Source organism: Ochotona curzoniae, unplaced genomic scaffold (genome assembly GCF_017591425.1).
Source record: "Ochotona curzoniae isolate NIBS_2020 unplaced genomic scaffold, NIBS_Ocur_1.0 scaffold_4506, whole genome shotgun sequence".
Taxonomy (NCBI): domain Eukaryota; kingdom Metazoa; phylum Chordata; class Mammalia; order Lagomorpha; family Ochotonidae; genus Ochotona; species Ochotona curzoniae.
Window position 1 is genome coordinate 67,797,808 of NW_024467119.1, and position 17,471 is coordinate 67,815,278.

At 46.3% G+C, this 17,471-nt stretch overlaps 1 protein-coding gene across 1 annotated transcript in view; it reads right to left on the reverse strand.

Moving 5' to 3' along the window:
• The window catches only part of SETD7 (SET domain containing 7, histone lysine methyltransferase), a 44,643-nt gene that overhangs the window by 19,793 nt on the left and 7,379 nt on the right, over positions 1-17,471 (reverse strand). The window contains exons 2-3 of the mRNA XM_040967289.1: positions 14,881-15,010; positions 113-314 (exon numbers count right to left, since the gene is read on the reverse strand). Coding sequence (XP_040823223.1) covers positions 113-314; positions 14,881-15,010 — 332 coding nt within the window. The remainder of the gene's footprint in view (positions 1-112; positions 315-14,880; positions 15,011-17,471) is intronic.

Below are 17,471 nucleotides of genomic sequence, written 5' to 3' on the forward strand. Positions count from 1 at the left end.
ACAGCTTCCCTAGTTCTAACCCGGACAATGGATTTCACTTTCTGCTAGCAGAAGTCAGATTCTTTTCTTGAAGCATGCCACTTGCAGCCAGGTGGCCCACCACAAGACTTACTGGGTAGTAGATCCAACACACTCCATGCCGAATGTTGTCCTTGTACTGCCCCTTGAAGATGAGCCTCCCATCCGTGTCATACTCCTGGGCCGGGCCGTTCAGCTCCCCATCCACGTAAGTGCCCTGCAGAACTCCTCCGTCCTCATACGTGTAAACTCCCTGGCCCTGCAGGGCGTCATCCACGTAATACCCCTCCAGGGTGCTGTAAGAGAAGAGAGAACAAAAAGGCTGATGGGACCATAACTCACCGCTCTTCAAACAGGGGACCACATCGGAGACGTTGCACGCACGCCCGGCTCTGTGCCAGCCCTGCCACGTGTTTGTGAAAATCTCGCGGAGTCTCAGGAGTGGCTAGGAAAGATACTTCAGTCATACAGTAAGGTTAGGAAGAGGGAGAAGGAGAGTTAATCCCCAATTCTGAATTCCCATGAATTCTTTTTTTTGCTGGAGGGAACAGAAGCAAAATGCTACAGGTGGTCGCTGGGAACATACTTCCTCTAATCAAGATGAATCAAAAGCCAGTACTGTGGAGAAGTGGGTTAAAGCCACTGCCTGCAGTGCTGGTATCCCATATGGCTGCTGGTCCGAGTCCTAGCTGCTCTACTTTCAATCCAGCTCTCTGCTAATGCTCCTGGGAAAGCAGTGGAGATGTCCCAAGTGAGAGACCCAGATGAAGCTCCTGGCTCTTGGCTTCCACTGAAGCTACTTGGGGGGAGTGAACCAAAGGAGATCTTTCTCTCAAATAAATAAATCTTTTTTTAAAGATTTATTTATTTATTTATTTATTTTTTTATTATTTTTTTATTGGAAAGGCGGATATACAGAGAGAAGAGACAGAGAGGAAGATCTTCCATCCGATGATTCACTCCCCAAGTGAGCCGCAACGGGTCGATACTATGCCGATCCGAAGCCAGGAGCCTCTTCCAGGTCTCCCACGCGGGTGCAGGGTCCCAAAGCTTTGGGCCGTCCTCAACTGCCTTCCCAGGCCACAGGCAGGGAGCTGGAAGGGAAGCGGGGCTGCCGGGATTAGAACCGGCGCCCATATGGGATCCCGGGCGTGCAAGGTGAGGACTTAACCACTTGCGCCACCGCGCCGGGCCCAAATAAATAAATCTTATAAAAAGGACTGAACGATAGAAATCCTGGCATTTCCCTTTCTGCATCTGTACCACTCTTGCTTAAACTCCCTCAGAATGTTCCAGAATTCACTGGTGGTTCCGAGGCTCTTACTGATGGCTTATGGGCAGTGATCTCATAACAAGACACAGGTTGCTTTGAACATGTGCATATACTTGCTTGCAAGTCATTAATATCTTCTTCATTGCTGATATCTTAGCCAAGCAAAATAATCCCCTTTCAGGTTGGCACAATAGCTTAGTGAGCTAATCTTCTGACTGTGGTGGAGGTAGCCCATAAGGGTGCCACTTTGAGTTCCGGCTGCTCCACTTCCTATCCAGCTCCCTGTTGATGGCCTTGGAAGGCAGCAGAGGGTACCCGAGGCCTTGGGCCCCTGCACCCATGTGGAAGACCCAGAGGACGTTCCTGGCTTTAGATCAGCTCAGCTCTGGCTGTTGCAGCCATTTGGGGAGTGAACCAGTTTCCCAAAGATCTCCTGTTTCTGTAACTGTGACTATCAATAAAAAATAATTAAATCTTTTTAAAAAATGAAATCCCCTTCGATGCCGTTGGAAGATATTTTGGTATCTATATAAGTGTGTGTAGGCGTGCATGTGTGTTTGTGTGTGTGCACACATTTACAGTCACACATCACTTAATGCTAAGGCATATACCCTAAGAAAGTTGTTGGTAGGTGATTTCATCCCGTGGGAACTTCGTGGTGTGTCCCTATACAAACCCGCATGGATGGGTCACTGTACAAAGAGGCTGTGTTCTACTCCCATGGGGCCATCGTGAGATATGTGCTCTGTTGAATGCGCTGTCAGGTGTCACATGGCTGTGCACTTATATACCAGCACACACACACACGTGCACATATGCGCACACACACGAGCATGCTCAGTTGTGCAGGCAGAAAAGACTGCTCATCTCACTAAGCCCAGCCCAAAGGCAGCTCACAGATGGGCTCTTAGCGCCGTGACCTGAAACCCTTTCCTTCTTCCTCAGAAAGCGCATCTGCAAGCTGAGAGACACATTTTCAGTGTCTCCAACAACCATTATGCAAGAAAACTAACTTTAGTAACTTTTAGGACTAAAACTTGGTACAAGGGGGAGGATCAGCTCAAATTATTTCTAAAATTAAGAATGGAAGACTTTTAGAAACAAAGACAGCTTGATTATTTTAACATATGCAGATAGCATTCATTCATTAATTCAACTAGTAAACAGAGTGTGCCTTCCAAGTGGGGAGCACTGAGGGATGAACAGAACCGACATGATGGGTCAGGAGAGCTGGGCCAGTATACACCGTCTCCCGGGGCAGGCAGGACAGGCAAGCAATGTGTCCAAGTGCTGCAGCAGGGACACAAAAGGGCCATGGGAGCTGACAGGACTGTCTCTAACTCTGTTAGCATCTTGTCTTCTCTTAACGAATGGCTGAGAATGATCTATAATTATTAGATGAAAAGCACAGCCTAAATAACGATCGCCTCTGATTACATTGTAATTGCACTACTTGTAGTCTCCCTAGGAGATAAATAGTTCCCTTTCAGTTTTGTTTCTGCTATCAGTGACAAATAGGCTTACTGAATTCACGGAGAGAATAAAGTGCACTTTAGCGTGGCCCTTTGCATAAATAATCAAAATTCTAAATCAGAGGGGCTTGGATTAATGAGATTGAACTGTCATTAAATTCCTACAATCTTCTTTTTTTTAAAAAAGGAGAACCCCGGTGAAGTATAATTTAATCAACTAACATAACGATGCAATATACAGTGTGAAAAAAAGAGTCATCTGTCTTCATTCTTAGCACTGCCAATAAAATTCAGGATGCTCAGTGAAGTTCAAATTTCAGATAACAAATAATTTTTAGTAGGGTATGTCCCAAAGATTGAATTATATTTGATTACACCAATCTTTTACAAAGATTTGTGCATTTAATTGGGAGCAGAGTCGCATAGAGAAAGGGAGAGAGACAGAGATGGAGAGAGCTTTCTTCCACCCACTTGTTCACTCTGCAAATGGCTGCAAGGGCCAGGGCTGAACCAGGCCAAAGGAAGGAGCCTGGAGCATCATCTTGGGTCCCCCATTTGGGTAGCAGGGTCCCAAACACCTGGGCCACTTTTCTGCTGCTTTTTCTCAGGCCATTAGCAGGGAGCTGGATCAGAAATGGAGCAGTCAATACATTAGCCAATGGACTAGTCTGCTGGTTTTCTCAGGGCTACAATCTAAGCTACAAGGCACAGGTCTTGCAAATGAGCTTAGTCAAATTGTATGGACCTACACACCTTTCCTCCCCCATGCTGTCCTGGCCTGTCCTATTTGCTCTCTCACCTGTGGAACCCTCTGTGTTGCCCCTGCTCCTATGTCCTACAAGCAGGCACTGTGAGCTGCCTCCCAGTCCTATTGACTTAAGGCACACAAACTCACACAAACAGCACGGGGGAACAATTCTTACCACATGATTTTTTCAGTATCTGCCTGAGGCCACTGCTTAGTTCTCCTGGCAACGTTTCATGAAGACTTGGTTGAAAAGTGATGACAACAGGGGCATGTTAGCTCCTTGAGCTAGCTTCTCCAGGGAAATCAAAATGGAAAGTCTTTGAAATTCTCTGTCACTGAAGAAGTAAAAAAAAAAACTTCTTCAGAGTGGCATTTAAGATGCCCCTTTCTTTTTAATATTTTCTTCCAGGAGAGGCTGGCAAAGTATGGCCTCTTCCTCTTTGTGCAAATAATGTTTTAATGGGACATGACTGCGTGCACTGCTTGTATCTCCCATGGCTGCATTCATATTACAAAAGCGGTGTGAACGGTTGCAGGAGTGACCCGACGTGGCCTGCAAACCCAATCTCGGCTCTGACTTTGTACACGCAGAGTGCGTGGAGTCCTGCTCTAAAAGCCCCCTGTGTGCGTGTCCTCAGGAATCTCCAGGCTTCAGCTCCATTCTGTGCTTCCCTGGCTTAGCCTCTTAGGCCACTTGCCAATGAGCTCTTCTAACTCCTCAGGACACATTCAGGCAAAGAGTGACAGGTCACCTTTCCTACCTGCCTGCTCTCCCTCCCCTCTTCCCCTTCCTCCTGCTGTCTTTCTAGACAAAAATAACCTTAGGATAATAATGAACGTTCCCAAACTTTGGGAACTTTTTATTCAGGAAAGAAAATCATGGAGAAAATGATGCTACTGAATGACTATTAAAAGGTGGCTAAGTGGGGCCCAGCATGGTAGCCTAGCTGATAAAGTCCTTGTCTTGCGTGTGCTGGGATCCCATATGGGTGCTAGTTTGTGTTCCAGCAGTCCCATTTCCCATCCAGCTCCCTATTTATGACCTGGGAAAGCAGTAGAAGATGGCCCAAAGCCTTGCGACCCTGCACTGATGTGGGAGACCTGGAAGATGCCTCTGGCTCCTGGGTTTGGATCAGCTCAGCTCTTTGGCCGTTGTGGCCACCTGGGGAGTGAATTAGTGGAAGGAAGATCTTCTCTATCTCTCCTTCTCTTTGTAAATAGGACTTCCCAGTGGAAAAAAAAGTCCTAAAAAAAAAAAAAGGTGGCTATGTGATGACATTTGAATAGCAGATGTACAGAAAGTTGTTTTCTAATCCTTAAGGCAACTGGATCACAAGTTGTTCAAGTGCCTGCTCAGCTCCATCTTACCCAGGACCTGCTCCGCCGCCACGTGGGGTTCTGCTTTCCCTCCAAGTCAACCCTGACCTCATCCAGTCCACACTACTCTGCTGCTCTATTCATGTTAGTTTTCTGAATCTCATTTCTCTCGCTAGAGTGTAAGCGCCTGACAAGAGTGGATCAGGAATATGCCTTCATGTGTTCTTTCCCTGACACAGAAACACAGCACGCTTTCTGTGGGTGCTTCTGCTGTGAGAAGAGAACAGTCCCTCAAGGGTAGGAAGTATTTCTTACACGGATCGGACTGGAATAGTCTGCATGTGGAGAAAGTAAATAAAAACTCCGTTTCATTTCCTTAGCCTGTTAAGAAATCACACAACAGTCGGTGACTTGTTTAATTTTTTTTTCTGCCGCCAGCATTTGAACCAAACCATTAGAAAACAGAGAAGAAAGTGAAATATTGATTTTAATTAATTTCTTTCTCTGCACGTGGATAGATCATTTTTATCAGAGCTCTTGGCTTAGAATAAAATATCCAGTAGTAAAAGAAGTTAGGAGAGCTTACTTACAAAGAAATGGCAAACTTTTTTTTTTTTTACAATTGACTATCTGTCCTGATACATTTGTGATTTATTCAAATACAACTATATTTTTATTTACAAAGTGCTTTCAGCAGTTTTGGCTCTTCTTCTTGGTGTTGCCCTTAAAAGCCTGTCTTCCCTCTCTCTCTTCTTCCTCCGGTCTCTTTCTGCTCTCTGCCATGCGAGCACGCTGAAAGAGATGGCCAGGAAGTAGCCTGGCCCGCAACAGAAACTGTACCTGCTGACCACTCCCTCCAGAACTTCCAACCTCCAAAGCTGTGAGAATCAATGTCTATTGGTGCAGCTACTCAGACCACAGAGAGTGCTACCCTGGGTCTATGCTAGGACACTTACCTTGCCATTGTTAGCAGCAAATAAACACAGCAGCAATGATAACTCAGACAGACCGTCCTCCCATTCCTCCCCAGCTCCTCCACCCTGAGCACCTGCCAAATGCTTTACAGGCTGCAAGAACACAACCCTGAGAAGTAGGCATCACTACATCCATTTTACAAGTGAGAAAAGAGAGGATGGGGGAAGCCGAGGGTCTGGGCCAGGCCTCTTGTGTACTGATGGCTAAGGAGACGCTTCCAGCCATGGGCCAACCTCCTGCCAAGGTCCTGAATTCATCTCAGCCCTCCTTTGAATCGGGCATAGTCACACAGAAGGAAGGGGCTTACATCAAATGGAAAGCCTGGTTTGGAGAAAGACATCAAGGGCCACAGAGCCCTTGACATCCAGACAGAAGGCATAGCAACGGGCTGATGGAGGGCTGGGGTGGACCTCAGCCCGATGCTCAGCTCCAGTCCTTACTTAGGCTTTGCACGAGCTACTCAATTGCTTTGTGCCTTAGTTTCTTCATTAGACAAAAGGGATTATGAAACCTATGAGGGTTTTCAGAAAAGTTCACAGTAAATGAAATGAGGTCAGTATTGTGGTACAGTGGGTAATGCCAAAATAAAACCTTTAGACAAACGGATTTGAACATAAATTTATTTGGGTGCCAAAAAAAAAAAAAGTTGGTGAGTGCTGGTTTGCATCTCAGCTGTTCTACTTCTAGTCTACCTCCCTGCTTGTGCCCTAGAAAAGCAGCACAGCAACAGCACGGCCCAAGGCCTTGGGACCCTGCACCCATGTGGGAGACCTGGAAGTAGCACCTTGCTCCTAACTTTTGGCTCAGCTCCAGTTGTTGTGGCCAGTTGGGGAGTGAACCAGTGGATGGGAGATCTCTTTCCTCTCTGCAAATCTACCTTTCCAATAAAAATGAATCAATCTTTAAAAAAAGTTGAAATCCAGGTCTAATTTTTTCACAGTACACTTTTTTCTACGGGCTTGTTGAAGACTTTGTATCTGTTACTTCAAATTTTTGTACCAAAATAAATTTATCTTTTAATCCTATTTTCACAGACTTCTGGAAGTACTCTTTTACTTAGTAGATTGTTACAAAGGCAATGTGTCCAGTGTTATACAAATGGGAGCTCTGTAAAGTTTTCCCCTCCCATTCTTCTTGCATGTCACAAAGCCCTTTGCTTCAATTACAATTGTTCTGTAGAGTACAGATGAATGTATCTGCTGAGCCTGCTCCTAACAACAGCTCGATGACTGTCAGCAACCAAGAGGGTCCCTCAGCCTCATGTGGGAGGTTGGAATACATGACGTCACAAGTTCATTCCAATGCTGGTTTCTCTGAAATGGGAGCAAGCGCTTTGTAAATCCAAACTATGAACCTGTCATCTGGGAAACGTGGATAATTTTCATTGGCTCCACAGCTGGGAATCCTTGCGTGGGTGGTGTGGCCAGGGATAATCCACAGAGAACCCTCTCGGTGGGCACATCTGTATGGTTGAGTGACATCAGACACTGATTTGAGCTTGGGAAAAGGAAATCACGTGAGAGTAACTGCCGTGAATTGAATTGGCAAGTTAGTGAGATCAACAGTACACACAGGCATATTTTTTGAAGGAATGATTATCTCATTTTTAGCTCCGGCTGAAGTGGCATGGCTCTTATCAACTCCACAGCCCCCATCCCTAAAGAAAGCCATCCTATGTTGGGAAAACCTCTTTCTCGTAACCATTCTAGGATCGTGAGACGACCATACATTTTATTTCTAGGAATCTCGGCTGAAATAAAAACTAAGGAAATTATTATAATGAGCAACTCAACTAGGAGACCCTATAAAAATGAGTTGTGCAGTCTGAAGTGTTTTGAACACTAAGCATTTTCCTAACACTATACAGTACCCAGCAAACTCACTCATGCCAGACCCATGCCAGATCCCATCAACAAAGGGTTTCTTTTACCTTGCTGCAAAAATACCTTTATCTAAGGATGCCATCAATGTTAAAGACTCCCAATTAATTAATCTTGGGGGCAGCTCTCTTGTTTCCCGTCAAAGTGTGGCTGGTGTTGTTGTGGCACAGCATGCTAAGCCTCCTGCATCGCATGTCAGAGAGCCTGGCTTTGAGTCCTGCCTCCACTTGCTAGCCTGCTTCCTGCTCATGTGCACTCTTGGAGGCAGCAGGTGACAGTTCACAAACTTGGATCTCTGCTGACCACATGGGAGAGGCCTGAACAGAGCTCCCAACTCCTGCTTTCAGCCTGACCCACCTCTAACTACCTGTTGTGTAAGCTGGCAGATGGAAGATGCCTGTATCCGCCCCCCTCCCCTTCAATAAAAATAAATACCATGAAACAATTTACACTTCCTTACAGAGCTGGCAAGAGGGCAGCCATTTGGTTTAGCAGTTAGGATCCCTGCACCCCATGCCCGAGTGCCAGCATTCAGTCCCTGGCCTGGGCTCCAGATGCCAGCCCCTCACCGTGCAGACAGAGGCAACAGTGATGGCTCAAGTGGCAAGACCCCTGCTAACACGGGGGAGGGGACCCGGTTGGAGCTCCTGGCCGCCAATTTCTGCCCCTTCCTGGCTCCTGTGGGTACTGGGGGTGGGTCATGAGTCAGCAAATGGGGGCTCCTTCTCTCTTGGCATCTCAAACAAATAAACAGATTTAAAAAATTATGAGAGAAGGAACGCAATATCTACTTGAAAGGATAATTTAAAAATAGATCAGTTTTTCTATTTCCTCCTCATTTGTAGGACAAATGGTTTGATGTGGTAAGAGATGAGTGATGTGACTTTAGGATTTTGCCTTAGTGAGTAGTCATCCCTTGCCTGTCCTGTTCCACATTTTGTCACCTAATGAAGTAAAGATCAGGTCTGGATGATGATTTCATGATGAGAAAGCATTCTAAGGCTCAGATAGGTAAGCAATGAATATTTTGGCTACATTAACTGTTTTTGCTGTTTTTACCTTGGATATCAATATAGTCAAGGTATTTATATTTACCTTGGTACCAAGGTATATATATATATATATTTACCTTGAATATAAATATATTAATTAAATGATAAAGATGCTCGTATTGGCTGCCATCAATATTTACCCCTGTAGCATAGGGTGGGAATTGAAAAGTTTTCTCTTTTTACATAAAAAATTTTTAAAAAATTATTGCAAAGACAGATATTCAGAGAGAAGGAGAGACAGAGAGGAAGAGCTTCCATCTGTTGATTCACTCCCCAAGTGACTGCAACAGCCAGAGCTGAGTTGATCCAAAGCCAGGAGCCCAGAACCTCTTCTGGGTCTCTCACACAGGTGCAGGATCCCAAAGCTTTCGGTCATCCTCGACTGCCTCGTGGCCACAAACAGGAAGCTGGATGGGAAGTGGGGCCACCAGGATTATAACCGGTGACCATATGAGACTCTAGCGTGTGTGAGGTGAGGACTTCAGCCACTGGGCTACCTCGCCAGGTCCTCTTTTTGCATTTTTGCTGCTAAAATGTTATATTCCACTGAGCATTTTCTTTTTTTTTTTTTTTAAAGATTTATTTTTATTATTTTTTATTGGAAAGGCGGATATACAGAGAGGAGAGACAGAGAGGAAGATCTTCCGTCCGATGATTCACTCCCCAAGTGAGCGCAACGGGCCGATACTATGCCGATCCGAAGCCAGGAGCCTCTTCTGGGTCTCCCACGCGGGTGCAGGTTCCCAAAGCCTTGGGCCGTCCTCGCCTACTTTCCCGGGCCACAGGCAGGGAGCTGGAAGGGAAGCGGGGCTGCCGGGATTAGAACCGGCGCCCATATGGGATCCCGGGCGTGCTAGGCGAGGACTTAACCACTTGCGCCACTGCGCCGGGCCCACTGAGCATTTTCTATATTTGCAATAAGTTAAAATACTGTGCTTCTACTTGGGAACTTGGTTACACAATTTAACAGGGTTATTACTCCTGGGAATCGGAAAATTTTAACATTATGATTCTGATTTATCATAGTTTATGACAAGAAAAAGATTGACTCTAGAATTTTCTTGATCTCAATTTATATTTGCAGCAGTACATCTCTTAAATCTGTGCTCCTATAAGATTAGAAAGCATTAGTCCAAATCTGATACTACACATCGTGCTCCCTTATCTCTTTCTAAATAGGGTTCTTAAAACTATAGACAAGCCCTCTGAGTGAGACATAAACAAGCATTGCAGTTTGAAAGAATTTTCCTTAACAAAAAAGTATTTTTTTGCTAATCCTCCTTCTGCAAGGCATCTCATATGGGTACTGGTTCATGTCCTGGTCATTCCACTTCCCATCAGGTTCCCTGCTTATGGCCTGGGAAAGCAGCAGAAGATAGCCCAAAGCCTTTGAATGCTGCACCTACATGGGAGACCTAAAAGAAGCTCCTGGCTTTGAATCAGCTCAGCTTTGGCTGTTGCAGCCATTTGGGAAGTGAATCAGTAGATGGAAGGTCTTTCTCTCTGTTTCTGCTCTGAAAAATCTACCTTTCCAATAAAAATAAACAGATCTTTTAAAAAGCATTTGTTTCCTCATCACTGAACCCTTTTGGTGACCAATGGCTTCTGACTGGCAAGGAACATATCACTATTTTTACCCAACACAGCAGACCTTAAAAGTGAAGAGTGGTCACAGGGGAGGAAATTGGAGTAGATAAATGTCAAGGAAGGTAGAGCTCCAGTAGAAACACCTGGCTCAGCCTGGTGAGATAGCCTGCTGGCTAAATCCCCTCTTTTCGACCACCAGGATCCCAGTGGGGTGCTAGTTCGTGTCCGTGTTTCAATTTCTTCACTTCCCTTCCAGGTCCTTACTTGTAGCCTGGGAAGGCAGTAGAGGACCCTGCACCTGCTTGGGAAACCCGGAAGACACTCCTGGCTTCAGATTGCTTAGCTCTGGCCGTTGCAGCCACTTGGCTGGGGGGGGGGGGGGGGAGCGAATGGGCGAACAGAAGATCTTTCTCCCCTCCCTTTGTTTCCTTATGTCTGTAAATCTGCCTTTCCAATAAATCTTTTAAAATAATTAAAAAAAGAAACACCTGGCTCTTCCAATTGTATATTCCCCCAATGCCCTGGGAAAGACCTGGTAGATCTCATGACATTTTTTTTTCAGCCATTAGACCAACTCACACATGTTTTTTCCCTCCCAGAAGGTGTCAAATAACATGATCAGCAGTGGGCTTAAGAGAGATGAGGACGACCTTTGGAGATCCTGTCACCATAGCGCTTCATCACAGGTCACAGAGCCACAGCCCCAACCTTCCTCCTTCTTCCTCTCGGAGACAGACCAGATAAGCCCTGGACCAGATAAGGCCTGGACTGTTGGGTGATACTGTCTCTCCCAGTCTACTGACTGACCTATGTGCCTACATGTGTTTGAGTGGGAGCTATAAAAACCAGGGAAAGGATGCCTCAAAAAAAAAAAAAAAGCTATTTCTAGGCCATAAATAGTGATTGGATCGCTGCTTTGATCTGACCTAGTGCACCTGCATAAATCTCTGGGCTCAAGTGGCAGGAGCCACCTGGGGCCACAGTGCAAATCTGATAGGGGAGGGAAAATGATCACAATTCCCATCACTCCCTGCTGGGCTGGGCGGTGGGAGTCACCCCTCATGGTTAGCATAGAGCTTGTGCTTAGCACCCTGGTTAGACACCTCAGTCTAGCCCAGCAACACTGTGTGGCAGCTCTGCTACGCAAGCAGGTATCTGATACCAAACAGATCTGCACGAATGTTTTCCCACGAATCAATCCACTATCGGCTCTATTCATCATATTTCAATCGTTGAGTATGTGTGTGAGAGGGAAGGGGTTTGAGGGAGAGGGGATGTGAGGGGCAGATTCTTCCCTCTACTCTTGTCCAGAAGATTTTATTATTAGAAGATTTATTTGTTTTTTTGTTTGAAAGTCAAAGTTATAGTGTGAGAAGGAGAGACACAGAAAGATCTTTCAGCTGATGGCTCACTCCCCAAATGGCTGCAAAGGCCGTTGCTAGGCTGGCTTGAAGTCAAGAACCAGGAGCCTCTTCCAGGTCTCCCATATAGGTGCAGGGTCCCAAGTACTTGGGCCATCTTCTGTTGCTTTCGTAGGTACATTATTCGCAGGGAGCTGAATCAGAAGTGGAGCAGCTGGGACTCAAACTGGTGACCACATGGGATGATAGTGCTGTAGATAAACTATGGTGCCAGCCCCCCAGCAGACTTTTTTTGTGTTAAATTAAGGCAAGGTACTCTGAGGGATAAGCAGGGAAACAGCCACAGATTTTGCCATAAAGAAAGCCTTTATTAATGAGAAAGAAGGAACTAAAACATTGCACTCACATGGTAGACCTGGAGGAAACTCTTGGCCTCCAACCAGCATAGCTCCAGCCATTGCGGCCATGTGGGGAGTGAACCAATAGGTGGAAGATCTTCCCGCTGCTCCTTCTCTGTAGCTCTGCCTCTTAAATAACATAAATAAGTCTTTTATTTGAAGATTCATTTATTTTTATTGCAAAGTCAGATATACAGAGAGGAGGAGAGACAGAGAGGAAGATCTTCCATCTGTTGATTTACTCCACAAGTGACCACAATGGCCGGTGCTGCGCCGGTCCAAAGCCAGGAGCCAGGAGCCTCTTTCAGGTCTCCCACATGGGTGCAGGGTCTCAAAGCTTTGGGCCGTCCTCAACTGCTTTGCCAGTCCACAATCAGGGAGCTGGATGGGAAGTGGGGTTGCTGGGATTAGAACCGGTGCCCACACAGGTTCCTGTGCATTCAAGGTGAGGACTTTAGCTGCTAGGCCACCACGCCAGGCCCCATAAATAAATCTTTTTAAAATGCTTTAAAAATTTTTTTAAAATGAGGTGAGGAGTTGGGGGTGGGAGTCAATGGGATAGAAAACGTTGGAATTAATAAAATGAAATTTTACAAAATTTCTATGATAGGCTTTACTTTTGTTCTCCCCTGCTTGTATCAAATGGGAGCCTGAGGAGATGCTACTATTTTTATTTATTATTTTTTTAAGAGTTATTTTTATTATTTTTTATTGGAAAGGTGGATATACAGAGAAGAGAGACAGAGAGGAAGATCTTCCGTCCGATGATTCACTCCCCAAGTGAGTGCAACGGCCGATGCTATGCCGGTCCGAAGCCAGGAGCCTCTGGCTGCTGGGATAGAACCGGCGCCCATACGGGATCCCGGGCGTTCAAGGCGAGGACCTTAACCACTTGCGCCACCGCTCCGGGCCCGATGCTACTATTTTTAAAAAAGGATTTATTTATCTGCAAGACAGAGTTACAGAGAGGAGGAGAGCCAAACAGAGATCCTGCATCTGCTGGTTCATTCCCCAGGTGGCTGCGCTGCTGGGAGGGGGCCAGGCTGAATGCAGGAGCCTGGAGCTCTATGCACGACTCCACGTGGCAAGGGTCCAAGCTCCTTGGCTATCTTCTACTGCTCTCTTAGGCACATCATCGGGGATCTGAACCAGCAGCCAATTAACCAAAACTTGAACCAGCATCCATGTGTGCTGCTGGGATTGCTGCTGGCAGTTTGACCCATTTTTTAAGCACTTTTTAAAAAAAGATTTATTTATTTTTATTACAAAGTCAGATATACAGAGAGGAGGAGAGACAGAGAGGAAGATCTTCCATCCGATGATTCACTCCTCAAGTGAACGCAATGGCTGGTGCTCTGCTGATCCGGAGCCAGGAGCCAGGAACCTCCTCCAGGTCTCCCATACGGGTGCAGGGTCCCAAGGCTTTGGGCCATCCTCGAGTGCTTTCCCAGGCCACAAGCAGGGAGCTGGCTGGGAAGTGGAGCTGCTGGGTTTAGAACCGGCCCCCATGTGGGATCCCGGCGATTTCAAGGCTAGGACTTTAGCTGCTAGGCCACCGCGCTGGGCCCCAGTTTGACCCATTTTAGCACAACTCTGGCTCCATGCTCTTATCCTCCAAAACAGTTCAGTCTCCCAACAGCAAATGGGAGACATGCCAGTCACTGCAATCACCCTTCAGCTGTCAGCATAGCACAGACATTTACTTTCCCAAAGGAATGCTCAGGTTTGGGAAGTTCTGGCCAGTTAGCAACATCAGGAGTAGTAAGTAGTGCAATATCAAGCAGATCCTGTGATCTGCTCTAGCTAAATCTGTTTGTGGATTACCCAAGCAGCTGGGCTGAATATAGCTGGCCCTTGCATGACTCAGAACTCCTCTAAGGACTTGAGAGAAATTCACACGGATGCTCTTTGCTCCTGAAGTTAACAGGCTTTAAAAGGTCATGGCCAGGAAGCAGCACCAGGACAACCCCTTCTCCCCCAGTCTTTCCCATCCATCAGACGGCCAAGTACCTCACAGTGTTCCCAGTCAGGGATGAAGGCCAAATTAAGACAAAGCTAATGTGAAAAAAAATATTTGTAAAGGAGATAGATCATGGACTCAGTGGAGGATGCCCTACCAAAAGCTGGATTGCCCTAAAGACAGTGAATCGTGAGTTTGCAGCAATCCCCTCCCACATCTGCCGGGACCCTATTGATAACGGTGCTTTACCAGGGATTTTCTCCAGCTAGTTTCAAAAGGGGAGGGAACATGCTGAGGCATGGGTGAAGATGAAGAACCAGTGAGATTAAAAAGCCTTTCTTCAGACCATCAAGAAACCAGTGGGTGAGCAGGAGGCGAGCAACTGGAGCGCTATGTAGCATGCAGTGTGCTTGGACTAAGCATGGAGCAATCACTAACAAAATTGTGCATACTGTGTGGTGACTGTGTGATTTCAACTGAGATGTATTAGGGTCAATGCCAATCCCTCTAAGTATGGGATGACCAGGTAAGCACCTGGCGTGGGACTGGAGGCCCCTGAATGTGGCTTGGCGGAGTACCTCTTTGATGGGCAAGCCACCCTGAGAAGCCGCAGCCTTATCTCCATGGTCCCGGGGGTTGGGGTGAGGTGGGTAAGGTAGGATTTTCACAGTATCCACAGCCGCGCAGACACCTTGGGGTGACTTTCATGTTGTGTATAAATTATGCAAACACTTTCATTTGAATTCTTTCATTTAGAGTTGGTATCATTCCTTTCAATGGAAATGACTGGGAACCCGCCCCCGCAACAAGACCAAGCAAAGCAAAAACAGGAATGCTACCTGCCATCAAAGAAGAAGAACTTCCCTCGGCCATTTTTTTCTCCATGGACAAAGTTCCCCTCAAATCTGTCAGTGGAGGAGTAGGTGACCGTGCAGAACCCGTGAGGTAATCCGTCATCATCCAGGTGTCCTGGAGAAAGGGATCACAATGCAAATGTTAACATGGCCAGGCTCAGAGGCTGCCAGGCAAGCCTCACCCCCACAGTTCCCACACCTAGGGGCTCCTTCTCTGCAGGAGGGGCCGGTGACCTCAGAAAGGTTTCTCACTTCATCTGTGTTTGCAATGTCAGCTTGATGGTTATGTGCATTGTGTGAGCCCAACTGATAGGACTCAGCACTTGAACTTCAGGTTTGTATTTGCCATGGAACTGGGGTTTATTATCAGTCATAACATCCGCAGGACATGTTACAATTTTCCAAGTACTTTGCCACGCAATACTTCACAATTTGGAGTGAATGTCCCCAACCGCTCACACTCAGCTGCCATGTGCTAAAGATCATGGTGTGTGATGACCTATTACCAGATACCTGGTCTTTGAAATAAGCTGTGCAATCCCAGAACACTTGGCAATCTGATTTATGTGTCCTACGACACGATGAGGAGAAGTGCTAGGTAGCTTGGAAATCCCAGGATGATGTGTGACCCTCACGAGAGGGTCAAAAATGGACCTAATATTTATACATCTAATGGTGCAATCACATATACTTAAGATAAGCCTTAAGCATGCTGCTATATCTTACAAAATTGTTAAGCTTTGAATGCCTAGGATTAGCCTCACCATATACCTGCTACCACTGAATGTCAGAGGCCTGTATTCTACACACAGCTGGAAGTACCCTGGGCCCTGTGAGCAGTAATTCTGAACACCCACACCCCTGCTCTCCAAGCCTCTGCTTCTGCCAGGTCACAGGTTGGCATTTTTTCTTTTCTTTTCTCTTCTTTTCTTTTCTTTTTTTCTCTTTTCTCTTCTTTTCTTTTCTTTTCTTTTCTCTTCTTTCTTTTTTAAAGAAAGATTTAATTATTTTTATTGGCAAGGCAAATTTATAGATGGAAGGAGATACAGAGAGAAAGATCTTCTGTCTGTTGATTCACTCCCTATGTGGCTGCAATGGCTGGAGCAATTTCCCTCCTTCCTGCTTCCCCTTTTCGCACGTCCTCAGGGGAGCTTAGGTGTTGCTTAAGCATTGGGAAAGTGCTGGGAGGGGCCAAGCAGACTATATAAGAGCAGTTCAACTTTGAATAAGGGGCTTCACTTCACAAGAATGAGCCTCGGTGTGTTGTGTGTTGTCTGTCTTGTCTGTCTCATAACCCTAGTCCCTCTGCTCGGCTTGGGGTATGTGGCGACGCGGGCGTTGCCAACAGCAGAGGAGCTGCCAAGTTCCTCCTCAGAACCTCTCTCAATACCACATCTCATGCAAACTGGTGGGTCCATAGACTAGCCCTACTTAGTCCACCTTCTATTCTAGCAGGAACAGTGGCCTTTCCTGACTGGTCCTTACGCTTTTCGGTTTTTACTGTTGGGTACTACAGCCCAGGCCTGGTCCACACCCAGACATAGCTCACTCATGGCTCAGCAGGGACGTAGTCTTAGCCCAGGCTATCCTAAATCCATCCTTATTCTCATGAGCTCCAGTGGGTGCTGGAGTCTAGCCCAGTCTTGTTGACCCCAGACCCAGTCTACATCATGCCAAGAGAGACTGCTTCCATGCCCGAACTAGACAGCAGCCCCCACTCTGGCCCTCATAGTCACCAGTGGGAACTACGACCCAGTCAGGGCCTCCCATTAGCTCCCCAACCAGGCCTGTTACCAGCCACAGATCTCACACATTGACCTAGCTTGGCATAGCTCCCCACCCATCCCCTGGCCTTTGCTTAGGATGCTACAGCCTGGCCTGACCCAGCCTGCCCCCAGTCCCAACTCTTGCTGGTGGGTGCTGCCTGGCTTTGCTCAGTCTGCTCTCATCCCTGGCTCTTGCGAACCGGCAGGTGTGCTAGCCTTGCCCAGCGTGACCTGCACTCCAACTTGGTTTCTCCACTTGCTGGTGGGCTAAGTTCTGCTCGGCCATGAGACTGGCATTTCCTGTTTCTAGTCTAAACAGTTGATGTTTAGATTGTTTACTGCATATTTCACAAAAAAAAAAACCAAACAAACCAGAATCACCGTGTGGATGTTGCCCTACAGTTGTTCAGGTGAGTTGATTTTGGAGAGATGGGTAAAATTCAGTTAATCTACTGACTTTCCTGAATCATCAGTTTGGGTCATAGATGGAAGAGGTACGTGAACATTAAAAACCATGTATAGTGCAGGAACATGAAACAACTTTAATGTGGCATCCAGATGGTTCATAGACATAAAGGAAAACAAGCCAAATGAATGCTTCAGTTTCTAAAGCAATTTTTTGTAACTGATAAAAAATATTATCCCCTGGAAGAGATGATAAGTCAATGATCTTAAAGAATAAAACATTCCCTGTTTGTGTTACTGAGTACACAAACATGAAATAACAACCACCCAATGCCATGTTCTATTATGTGAGACTGTATAAAATAAGTTGCTTAGAGTATATTACAATAAAACATGGCCACATAA